The 12,719-nt window shown below is 42.7% G+C and overlaps 1 protein-coding gene across 1 annotated transcript in view; it reads left to right on the top strand.

The window, feature by feature from the left end:
* Nucleotides 1-12,719, top strand: part of BMPER (BMP binding endothelial regulator) — a 148,806-nt gene that overhangs the window by 38,458 nt on the left and 97,629 nt on the right. Inside the window, exons 4-6 of the mRNA XM_075706090.1 lie at nucleotides 523-605; nucleotides 2,114-2,204; nucleotides 2,998-3,080. Of these exons, the coding sequence (XP_075562205.1) occupies nucleotides 523-605; nucleotides 2,114-2,204; nucleotides 2,998-3,080 (257 nt within the window). The remainder of the gene's footprint in view (nucleotides 1-522; nucleotides 606-2,113; nucleotides 2,205-2,997; nucleotides 3,081-12,719) is intronic.

Here is a 12,719-nt window from a genome sequence, read left to right as displayed (position 1 = left end):
CTGTCATGAAAGCGAAAAAGGTATAAAGAAGGGGTAACTGCCAATTTCAGTGCATCCACGCTGAGCCATGCTGGCTGAAGAGCTCTCCCAGGGGTTTTGGTTAATGGATGAGGATAGCACGGCCTGGCTGATGAACATTTCCAGCTCTTCTCTTACCCTCTCTCCTCCCTCTCCCCCCTCCAGTGCATGGGTGGCTGAGCAGCTCCTGAATGGACAGCAGAATAGCCACTGACATCCATTTTTAGGTAAATTGTCACTGATTTTGGTTTGTCTAGAATGGCTATAGTTTATAAGGAGTTTGGCCGGTCATGCACCAGGAGCAGACATCTGAAGGGGAGGTTGCTTCCAGCCCTCCCAGGGCACGATCCCTCTTGCCAGGTCCAGCTCTCAGCTCTGCCTCTTCTGATAACACAGGGGAGAGGATGGGTTGCATTTAGGATGCTGCTCTGTGATCCTCATCAGCAGCCTCCCACAGGATGATTGCATTCAGACTAACTGACGTGCTTCTGTCTCTTCCTCTAGATTGCAGTTTTGGAGGAAATACATACAACAGCTCTATGAAATGGCACCTGCCTAGCAATCCCTGTGTTACATACCAGTGCCAGGTAAGGATGTCATCAGCAACGTGGTAATTGAGTTGTGAGCTTTTCCCATTAAATTCTGAGCCTTTTTTATCCAAGCCAAATAACCTGTAATATTTTATACCCAAAGCACAATACGGAATTTGTGTTTCAAGTAGCTTAAATCCACTCGGATCTGGCCAGCTATAACCAAACATTCAGAAGGATAGGTTTTATATGACTTGAGTACCCAAACATTGCTGAAGGAGAGGTACGCAGCCCTGACATTTCCTGCTGTCTTGACCTTGAAATAAGTCCTCATTTTTCAGCATGCTAAGCCTTTTCTGAGACACAAATTATTATTTTAGCAATTGGACACTTTTGTGTGTTATGTGTCCATGGGTTTTACCTGGGATGTTCTTTAAGAGAAACCCACAACCAAATCTTCTTTTCCCGGGCTCCTGTGCTGTTAACACAGTGGTATTTTTGGTAGGTTACCTATCTGCAACCATAACATTTGCAAGTTTGTCCATTTTCAGGCACAAAACAAGTAATTATGTAGGTAATTTGAGTTTCTGTCTGTGAATAGATCTGCAATTTTTGCTGCTCAGGCAGCTACTAAGAATTGCAACTGTTGGAAAGAGGAGAGATGAATGAGTATGAAGAGCTTCTACAAATAGGAGAAAAGGGTTTCAAGATTTTTCTCTTTTTCTGTGATGCTTCTGCTCTATGAAACCCACCCATGTTGTTAAAGACAAGTGCCCTGAGAAGAATTAAGTTGGAGCAGCAGTATTCTGTATCCTTGCACTTCATGAAAAGATACAGCTTGAATTTAGATACTCTGATCACTACTAGCTACATGAAATGAGCAATTCTTTATTGCCTGTTTCAGTGTCTAAATGCAAAACTGGGTGATCCTGTTTAGCCTAGACCCACACATTTACAAAACAGGTTTCCCTTGCCTCCAAATGCAAAGTTGCAAGCAGCAAAAAAAGTAGCAGCCCTTTATGCACAGATCCTCACACCCAGATTTGTTCAGGAGGACTCCTGACTTCTCGAACAAGTAGTACAGGAAATGTTAATTTACTAATACTTATCAGGCAAAGCATCAAAGATAAGTGTCTCCCCTCTACACAAGAAGATGCTTTTATCTGCTTTCTAAGTCTTTTTTCCTCCAAGGGGAGAGGGATGAGAATGCCTTGTGTCTGGCCTGTTTTCACCAGAGCTGCATGGCAGATTACTGAGGCTAAGGATTCCTGATAAAGCAGGATTCCTTTCCCTAAGAAGGTGCTTGGTTTCTTACCTGATGCATTTTAAGACAAATCCTGTGTCTGGAGTCAGGGAGACTCAAGTGGATCTTTTGACTGTGGATTAACCTGAATCCTGATACAGCAGGTATCAGGCAGCAGGTACAGAAAGAAAAAGAGGGTTTGAAATCCAGCGCTCGGCAGCATGTGCCGTGTTTTAATTGTACTGCTAGTAATTGTGGATTTTTGCTTGTTAAAGCAACCACAACACTAACAATGGACATGTCTAATCTGCTTCTTTTTCAGGAAGGAGTGGTATTAGAGTCAGAGGTACAGTGTGTTGTTCATTGCAAAAACCCTTCCAAACTCATGGGAATGTGTTGTCCTGTGTGTCCAGGTGAGATTTCATGGGAAGATGCTGTTCCACATGCGCAACTGTATTTTTAGTGATAACCAACATTATCTGGGACATTGCCTCTAACTTCTCCGTTACACTTGACAAGTTACTTGGCTTGCAATGCACTAAATGACAAAAGAGCATGTTTAATATTTTTTAGTAGAGGACATGCAGACTGGGGGATGCATAGGCAATAGCCTGTGGCAGTAGCCACACATGTATTTATGTTGTTCTTCAGAGCTGGGTTTGCCTGGCTTATGACTGGGATTTTGTTAGGAGGGGAAGTATAGGAGTAATCGTAAAAAAGGAGGCTTACTTTTTGAAGGGGAGCGGGAGTGGGTTGCCTTTGTGAAGCACGGTGGCAGATTAACCTGGTTTTATAGGCTAATTTAATTTTAACAGAGGTTTTGTAGGTAAGCACTGCTCCAGTTGTGATATAATGGGTTTCTTATGTTCTAATGTGTTATAATTTCTGCTAACATCTAGCATGAACTCAGGGAGTAAGTACGAGTAGTAAAAAGCGAACAGCTTAGAAAAATGTTTCAAAGCCAGTTTTAATGGAAGACCTGACGTAGACTTAACTTCATTGGTGCAAATTTATCTGCTGTAGAAGGATGCTTTCTTTCCCCCAAAAGATATTTGGGCTTTCTCAAGGGCTTTGTAAAGGCTTCTGAAGTGATTTGTATCAGAGGATGGTATGATTTACTTTCCATATTGTCCTACGGTAGGGTGTGTTATAGGAAAAAGGCAGCATGCTATCCTGAGCTAAACTTACTCAAATGCTGTTTTACAGGTTGTATATTTGAAGGAAGACATTACAATGAAGGAGAAGAATTTAGGCCTGAAGGAAATAAATGTACCAAATGCTCTTGTATTGTAAGTATTTGCCTTTTGGCATTGTATCTCCCTGCATGAACTTCAAAAGGCACGTTATTATTGCCATAACAAAGCAAAAAATATAAGGAATTCAACACTATTACACATTCTTCTCTTGGCATTCAAGTTTCTATTGAATATTTTGCTGCATTAATATATTATATCACTTGTACTCTCTGTTGATTGTCTTTTTTTGTGACCTCACACTGTGTGCAGGTAGAGCAGGGTATTTGGGAGAGGCTCAATTTGTTAAATTAGTGATGCCTTTTTTTTTGTGTTGGGATCATGCAAGAGGAGGCAGAAAGCTTTTGGGGTCTCATCTATCGACCAACATTTATTAGATGTTTCCTTAAACTGACCTTTCGCAAGGATTCCTCTCAGGTGTACGTGGCAGGGGGCCTTTGCTCTGAATTACTGAGTGAAAGGATGAGGGTAGCCTCCTTAGGCTGTCCCAGGTGGATTTTGGCTTGACGCTTAATGAAAAGGTCATATCCTGGACTTTATCCTTCACTAGCAACAATATAGAGAGGAAGTAATAATTGCATCCTTTGGGTAATGAGCACAAGCTTCTCTTTCACTTCCATTAAGTTAAAAGATAATGCTGTATGAGTTGGGGCAGATAATTTTGACTGCATTGGTGTGATCTGGGAGACCAGTAAAATGCAAAGTTCAAATCACTGCTTTTGTTGCAATCTATGGGCTGGTTATCAGCAGAAAATGCGAGACTGGGGTACTTTACATTTCAGTAGAATGCCAAGAGTTTTGTCAGTACCAGGCACAGCTCTCCTGCATAATGAAATAAAAAAGGGAGAAGGATAGAATTAAAAAATTAATATGTATTTATACATAGACACACACACTTAATAAAACTGCTGCAGAGAACTGTTTTGCAGGAAAAAATCATTATATTCTGCAAAATTAATTTTCACTAAATCATCACTGCTACTGTGGAGAATTAGGCTGCTCAGGTGTTTTTGGGTTCTTTGGTTTTTGTTTTCTTTTTTTTTTTTCTTTTTTTAAGTTTTAATCCTGTAATAGTGAAAATATGCCATCACACGTGGCATACACCCTGGGCTCCTGCTCTGCTCAATGCCTCCTGTCCCAGGCTGAGGAACGTTGCTCCCTCTGTACTTGGTGGGTCCCCTCTCACTTCGGCTTCAGCTGTAAAGCAGTAGCTTTACACTCTGGCTTTCCTTAGTCATGTTCTTCAGGGGAAGGCAGGTCTGAATGGTTAAGAAGTCTGTGGAGACATGCTTGAGTCTTTACAGGCTGTGCTTTGCTCTTTCCTACTGTACTGTACAGGTATTGCCTATCGCCCAGTTGTTGGCATGCCGATATCTCCTTGACCAACTTTCCTTTGTTCCCTAAATAGCAAAAGCAACTGTGCTGAGAAGAGCATGTGTGTGTGTGTGTATCTGGGGGAGAAAAGATAAAGAAATACAGGGCATATAGGGTCAGACCTGAGGGTCTTTCCTTGACAGTTACCAGTCCCAGGTACGTTAGAGAAGGAAATGCATCAGTTACTGATAGTAAGAGACCTAAAGCCTCAAGCAAGAGGCTTAATGATCCCTTCTGAGAAAGGCAGACTGACAGTTTTGGATGTTAATGACATCTGTATAAAATGTCCAGCTCTAATTCTGAATCTTAACAGCAGCAAAAGAAATGCCATCTGTGCGTAAGCTGCACCTGACCTTCCTTCACTCTCACTGCAATGCCTTTTTTTACTGCCTCTTGTTTCCTTCAGAATTTGGGCCCATGCTAATTCCTATGTAATTTAAATTGGAAGCGAGTAACAGGGGCATCCTCAGGGCTGCGATAGTGGTTTGCCGCCTGCTTTACATCCATTCCCTTTGGGGAATGGGTCCCCGGTGAATCTTTTATCTAAGCAGTTGGTGGATGTCTTCTTTAAAGATATCTATCTAGTCATGCAATGTGATGGGAACAGGCTTGCGTGTGATGTGCTGTGACTTGTGCAGGCTTTAATAGATGAAAGGTAGCTCCTCACCCTGAATTAGATTTTTCTGGACTTAGAGATTGTAACTTTTTAGTGAGTCTTTTGTGGAAACATGGCAGAGGAAGTGGCACAAATTATTGTCAGGATATTTTGGAGGGCGTGGTGGTGTAAGGATTCGAGACACCTTCACTTCAGGATGAATTCTGCATTTTACTTGGGAGCAAGCTTTTCTAACAGTGGATTATTCTGGACTCCATAGGCCATCACTAGCGGGGGTAGCTCAGGCTGGGACTGCAGGCAGTGTTGAACAGGAAGAAAGTACGGAGGGATGGCTGGGGTTTGTTTTCCCAGAGAGATGTAGGGCTGTCCCACGCTCACTAAATGTATCAAAATGAAGAATTGCTTACAAAAAAGGAATTTTACAGTTGCAAAATGATGCACTCAAAAGTCAGCAGGCCTGGACTGGGGCCCAGTCTTTGGAAAGCTCTTTGGTAGTTCAAGTTTGTGGTATTTTCAGCTCAAAGCGGTGCCTACTAGATACTATTGAGCTCCTACAAAATGCAAAATGATTGTTAATATGTTTTTTTGTCCTTGTTTGCTTGTGCAAACGTGGACAAAGTGGGGATCTTAGGAGTTGGGGTGACTGGCCGATTACGGGGCTTCCCTTGCGCTCCTTGGCCCTGATGGGAAGGGAAAGCAATGGCATGGCTACGTGAGGGCAATTCACTCAGTCCTTACCTGCTGTGCACTCAACTCATTAATACGGTTTCTGTTTAACACCACTTGTGGTTCTAGTTATTGTCTACTGAAAACCAGCCCAAACCCACCAAACTCATTTCATGTAGGTCACCAAAACAACCCATTAGCTAATAACTTTTGGGTTGCTACCGAGCCAGGCCATGCTCGTGGTGGTGAGGCAGAGATGAAAGGCCCTGTATTCCATTACCGCTCTCCTGAGCGAGCTGCTCCTTGGGGCGACTAAGATTTCTTGCTAAAAATGAAAATGTTTCACCTCTCACTCAATGCATATTGCCTGTCAGGAGCGAATGAGCTGGCTTTTAATGACTCTGTTTCTCTAGGGAGAGGCATTTGTGTAAGAAAGGTGGACGGGATAATAGGGATCTCCTTGCACCCCGGCTGAAACCCAGCCGTCTCGCAATAATTCATCCGTCTGGCCCGTTCCTGCTTTTCGTGATAGGCCAGCAGCCTGTTCTAGAGAAACCTTGGATATTTTCCCTACCATAAGCACCTACTTAAATGAAGGACTGGTTGCTTTAATCAAGTGTTATTTCTCAGATACTACTTTTATGAGGTTGAGAGTGTGTTTCTGCTTGCACAGTGAGAGCACTTGGCTTACATGTTTCCTTTCCTACAGCCTGCATTAAAATAGTCAGACTGTGATTATCTTAAATGTTTTCATTTTCTCTTTTGATGTAGCATGTTTGGCGGGGGGGGGAGGGGAATAGTGGAGGGGGGAAGGAGAGAGAGCCAGGGAGGGAGGAGAGGAGGTTTGGCAGGAAAGTGACCTTGCGTGAGAGTGGTAACCATGGAGAAGCTTATCTTTAAATGGTAGTATCCAAACTTATAACTAGCCCCTTTTGACTCACACCGCTGTTACCCAGACTGTGGGCGCTGCGCGTTTCGGCATGCGAGGCATGCGGCGGTACGAGGCACCGCCATGCTGAGAGTGCGCAGCACTATGGAGACACCGCAGCCCAGGACCCGTCTTTGTCCACACCCCTGCGGGGAGAAGGGGAGCAGACCTGCTCGGGAAACAGTTGCAGATTACAGCATTGCTGGGATGGCCGAGGGCTGGGAGCAGGAAGGGTCGCGCCGTCTGCCTGTCCTGCAGGGAGGCATGTCATGGGGATGGTCATTGGCATGGCGGTCACGCACGTTTTGTCCCCAGGCAGCATCATTTTGCTTCTTAGCTGCTCTTCCAAAATGATTTGAAGCAAGTGAAACCCAAATGGCTGGAAGCAGAGCATGGGGGTTTGGGGCCCTCAGAGAGCTGAATTTAAAAGCAACCTTGGCTCACTCTCCTCTGCCTCACTGGAGGCTTTTATACTGCTGCTTAAGCGTGCTCAGAGGGACTCAAGATGCACACAGCTCCTGGTCTGCAGGTGTACGCATGGGTCTGTGCAGGAAATGTCTTGTCACTTATGTTCCTGAATGCTAGGGTGCAAAAACTGCATAATGAAAGTTTTGCACAAAGAAAAGGAAATCTCACTGAGGAAATCTGTTCCTAAATCAATGAGTAACAGGCGTTGCACTGTGATAAGTAATGAGAAACTACATGTGTTAGTGTTTTGGACACTGAGGGTGGAATTCATCTTGTCTAGCTCCAGCTATTCCAAAGTAGTGTGTCTGGTCGGAGCTACTTATCTGGGCTTTTCTTCAGTTAATGGAGAGAGAGAGAGAGAGATGTGGGATGGATTACTGTCTGCAGATGCCTATCTTCCTCCACTAACTACAGGGGGAGCCTACCTGGCTCCCTGGCCTCTGAGATGGCTGAAGATAGCTGAGATGTATCCCACCCCTGCAGTCAGCTGAGTGATAAAGCACCCTGATACTGCTTTAAGGCTTGGATTTAATAGATATTGGGAGCTGCTGAAATACGTTCCCACCACAACGGACTGCAGGGGAGGTACTTCAGTCTACTGGGAAACTCAGGGGAACACTCAATTAAATGTATCCTCAGTGAAGGCTGGTAGCAGAAGCTATGTCCAAATTCAAATTTCCATCCTCAGTGCAGTGCCAAACACTGATCTCCCCAAATTTCCATGTACTCCAGCTGCTTTGATTCAGCTCCAAACTCCAGCAGACACTGTCTGCCTCCACTTTGGGGGCTAAGAAACGTAGACAGAGAGTTGTAGTCGGGGTGGAAAAGCAGAGAGTTGATCTTTTGGTAGGAAGACTGTTCACTTTCTCAAAGGTATTGACATAAATAGAAGTGGTTGGCTTACGGGAGGATGCAACTGGAGAGCAGAAATGGGATGTGAAGGTGTGCTCACCGTGTTTGTCTGGGAACCCCCCCCTAAGTTTGCAGATTTTTTGCAAGGCTAGAAAGTTTGGGTTTTGGACTAGCCTAATAAAAATACAATCTTCCAGGTAGATGAAGAAGTATGGCTGTGGAGGTAGGTGTGGAAGAGCAAGGATTTGGTATGTGCTGAACTTCAGCAAGAAAATAATGCAGCACAGAGACATAGACAGTGTCCTGTTATTTATTCTTTCTTTAAATCTGATTTTCTTCAGACTTCAAAAAGTATACCCACGTCCATGGGGATTGTACACTACATGTACCATGTTTGAAATATTAAATTCCTTTACTTTTGGAAATATCAAAGTTAAAAAAAATAGTTTGGACATTTAAAAAAAAATATTGGTTAGAAAACAATGTGAGGTTTTTACTTTTCTCTTGTTGAAATGCATAGCCATGCAGCAAGAGACTGCGCCCAGTTTGGGCACATTTCTAGGGGAGCAGAGGTATTGAACAGCTTTCTGAAGATCTAGGTGACTCTTTAAGGGTCATAAGCCCAGAACATGTATCATCTTTGAAGCCATGAAAGACTCAAAACTTCCTGGGTACCTGAGGGGCCTAAGTAAATGCTGATTAACATACCCCCTCCCCCACCCCCCCCAAACTGTGCACTGCATGAGCAACCTCTTGCAGTACAGAGAAAAAGAAAAGTGTCCAGGACTACTTATGATTTAAAGGAAATGAATGCACAGAACAGGATGGATTTCGTACTCCTAAAGCATATAAAGAAAAAAATAATGTAGGTTGACCACTTTTCAATGGTGAAGGCTTATACCCTGAGTGTAGGTTGCTGTAGTTCCTGAGAGCAAAGGAACAGAGCTTATGCTGTCAGGTATCTGTCCCCTGTCTCTTTAAACTTTTCCTAATTAACAAGCTGAGATTGATTGTTCTTATTGACAAAGAAGAATTAAGTACATAAAGCTTTAACAATAAAGGAGAGCTGTTAACAGGCAGCCTCTGATGAGGGGACTATTTTTTATTGGCATGAGGCTGCAATGAAGACTGCAAACATCTCTGCTATAATTCACTCCTTGCAAAAGCAAGGAACTATCTTGGAGGGAATACAAAGCAGTAAGATGGCAGAAAACAAAGAACCTGGTTAAAGTAAGCAAACAAATAAAGAAAAAAAAGAACCTGCTGACCAGCAGGGGATGAAAGGGCTGCACGTGGTTTCAGAAGCGCCCAGTGAAGACAAAGGTTTTATGTGAGATGGCTGTAGCACTTCTTGTAAGTGGCTTCAAATGGGAATGCGTGTGGCATCTCGTGGGAACGCTTGTGTGCAGAATCGATTTGGGTCTAAAAGATTCCCACAAGTTGTGGTAGGAAGCAGTAAAAGCAATAGCTTGTCAATTAACAGGGCCTTTGTTTGCCAAACATTTTATGAAGAGTCCAAGACCCTTCTGGCTGGTGTTACAATGAAGGAAGGGCTGAGAAGAGTAGGAGTGCTTGGCTTTCATGTTTGTCACCCTTTCTAGTTTAAATAAACTTGGATGTCACAGGTTTGGGGGTTGTTATCAGATAACAATAGTTAATGATTTTATACTTGCACACAGCTCTCTCTGTCCCGAGACAAGATGTTTTAGTGTGTGCAGTACTGCTAAATGAATTTACACAAGAGGGCTTAATTAACTACGTAACGCCTACTTGTTTTCCTCTGTCCCATTTTCAAAAGCAGAAAAAGAAAAAAAAAGTTAGAGATTGGAGTCAATACATTGCTACATGTGGGGCTTCAGGTTTTAGGTTTTTTCCTCTCTCTCAAGTCTGACCTCTGCATCGCTTTGGGTACCATATTTACTTAATCATGCTGTAGCCATTGACTTTGTTCATATTTAATGTCTTTTGTAGAAGATGTAAAGTGAAACTTGGGATCATTAAGTTTGAATTGCTGTTGAGATCTAGTGTGATTGCCAAATTCCATCTTGACTTGCTATCAGTCTGCCTAAATTCTCCTTTGCTCTTTCCACTGCCTCCTACAGCATTGCTTTTGTTTTCTGCCCTGGAAGCATTTTGTGTTGATAGGGGAGCAAGTTTCCAACCCTGCCTGATAAACTATTCTCCGGCTGGGATATGTGATAAACTAACATTTCTTACAACAAACCAGTCATATAGAAAGACTCCTTGGATTTCATCAACTTTTTAAACGTTAATGAACATATTTATTACTTTTGTTGCCTTATTTAATAATGAGAGACAAACACATTGGAGAGTCAAGGGGAGGAAAATGATAACCAGCAAATTATTTTCAAGACTGTGACAGGCTGTAACTTTTTTATACAACTCATCCTTTTAGGCTGAGAGCAGGATAGGCAGAATAATTCATTGGCTGTCAAAACAGACAAGGAAAACAGAAAAGAAAAAAAAGAAGTTATTTGAGACATGACAGTGATTTACTTATTCTGCCTTTAACCTGTCAGAAATAAAATTTGACTAGGAGCCAAACTATCATAACATCTTTGGCACTCTGCTGTGGGTACACCAATCTGAAGGAAAGGTGCAGAAATCCTTGTGGGCAACTTGGGGTTAGACTCAGCAGTGGGACGTAAGCCCCCAGCTTCCACCGCAGGTGCTTAAATACGAAAGGTGAGTCCTTAAAAATGCTTTCTAACCCTAGTGATAGAAATTGCCTGGATGTCTTAACTTTCTTCCAGGAAGTCCCGCTCCCACGGTACCTAAACTTCTGTCCCAAACATGACTAGAACACCATTAAACTTGACAATCCCAAGCTTCATTGAAAACCCAAGAAGTTTTCAGCTCTCTGCCAGAAGCTTTGTAACGAAGCATTGAGATTTTGTACAGAAAGCAGATGGAGCGGGGGGTGGGGTGTTGGGTTTTTGTTTTATTTATTTTTTTTTAAACCGGAGTTTAGCAGCATTACTCAATATTTTGTGTTAAAATCATTGAAATGGAAATTTCTTTATCGGCCCTACTTGTGTGTCAGAGCCAATGCAATTGAAAGTGCAAAGTCCAGACTTCCAGCAGGCTCAGATCTGATGTTTGAGGCATCTGAGCCCAAAAGGATTTGAGTAGCTTGCATGCTTTGTGTGGTTTCTTTTCCCTTTTTTCTTTTCTTTCTCCAGAACACAGCACCAGGAATTTTCTGAGAGTAGGACAGAAGCTAATGTGCCCTTGCCAATAGTATCTTTCTTCACAGGAAAAAACAGAGCTGGCCTCAGCTCTGAGAGCATAACAATGAGGAGAGTCTTGTTCCTCTTACCATCCTCTTCCTTGCACCCTAATATTCAACATGCTGAACAAAACTTTGAAAATGAGACAACGTATGTGAAAATAATTAATTCCAAGAAGTCTAAGGATTTTGTGCTTTTCAGCACTCACTCTGTTCTCTGTCCCCTCTCCTAGTTGCAGCATAACTTTCCTTCTCCTGGATGCAGCTGAATAGCAATTCTTCCTAGCAATCTCAGTTGCTGATGCACTATTTATTCTTTCAGCAGCCAGCTGAACTGCCCTGCTCTCTGTCTTTTGAGGTCAGTTTTTTTAATTCCCCAAGGTTCCTGCAATTACCATTCCTCCCCATCTAGTTTTTTTAGTGCTGCACTTAAGCAAGTATGGGTATGTACATGTCTGGCAGCATGCAGGGAGGTAAAATCCTATGTTTAGTATATCTTCTACTGTCCACTGCTCTTTGTAATTGACATGCACACGTAAAATCTCCTATCAGTAGTACTTGCACAGCATCTGCTACTACAACTTTGTCTTTTTGTCTGTGAACCTGATTCTAACACAGTGAGCATTTCATAACGTAGCTAAATGGGAATAGGATCCATAAAAGTTGACACCTGGTGGAAACCAAGCCAGGGAGGCATTTTCTTTCCCCATGGTGTTGTTACATTCCTCGTGGTCAGCAGTAATAGCTCTGCCTCCTTAAGTATGGGCTGTGGGGTTTTATGCAGTGTTCAAATGGGCATTGCTCGAAGCTTTAGTGTTTATGGTGTTTGGAGGACACATTCTTGCTTCCTGAGTATTCAGGGCAGCAGAGGTAACAGCAAGCAATTATATAAAATGAGGAGTAAGTTACAGGCTAATTTAAGGGCTGAGGGGGTTGGCAGGAGAAGAAACATGCTTGTACACCATCAGAAATGTTGTCAACCTGTGTAGCACAGTTGCTGTTTTTCCCCTGAGACTGTTTTTGCAGTATTTCTCTGAGTCAGATAGGAGGCTAATAAGGATACTATTAATACATCTAATGACCAAAAGTACTTTTTGAAGTTTTCATAATGAGTGCCTGTGTTTCTATTTCTAAATATCTTATCCGGCTGCCTCTCATTGCTGTCAGTCTCTGGGAAATCCTTTACCTCAGACTTTCTTCAAACTCACAGAAAGAGAATGTGGCAAAGTTCCCAAAGTAGACAGATTTTTCTTGCTTGTTCCCTGATACTGCTCTTCAGACTTTAGTGAGTAGCCTGGAAAACTCTGATGATAATAAATTCTTGATTCCTGTCTGATTTTTTGTGTAGGGCAATGGGTTTCAAACAGAGAGGATGTTCCCTTCTTAGGACATGACAAGGTTTAGCAGAGGGCAGCCAAGTCATGCTTGGGGAATAATTTTTTCTTTCATCATGTAGTGGTTGCAAAACAATGTGTAAAGCACACAGTGCTCCAAGGGGAGCAAGCAGGGCTCAAACTCACT

Source organism: Pelecanus crispus, chromosome 2 (assembly GCF_030463565.1).
Source record: "Pelecanus crispus isolate bPelCri1 chromosome 2, bPelCri1.pri, whole genome shotgun sequence".
NCBI classification, from domain to species: domain Eukaryota; kingdom Metazoa; phylum Chordata; class Aves; order Pelecaniformes; family Pelecanidae; genus Pelecanus; species Pelecanus crispus.
Note: the sequence above shows the minus strand (reverse complement) of the source record. Positions and strands in the feature narration are given on the sequence as shown.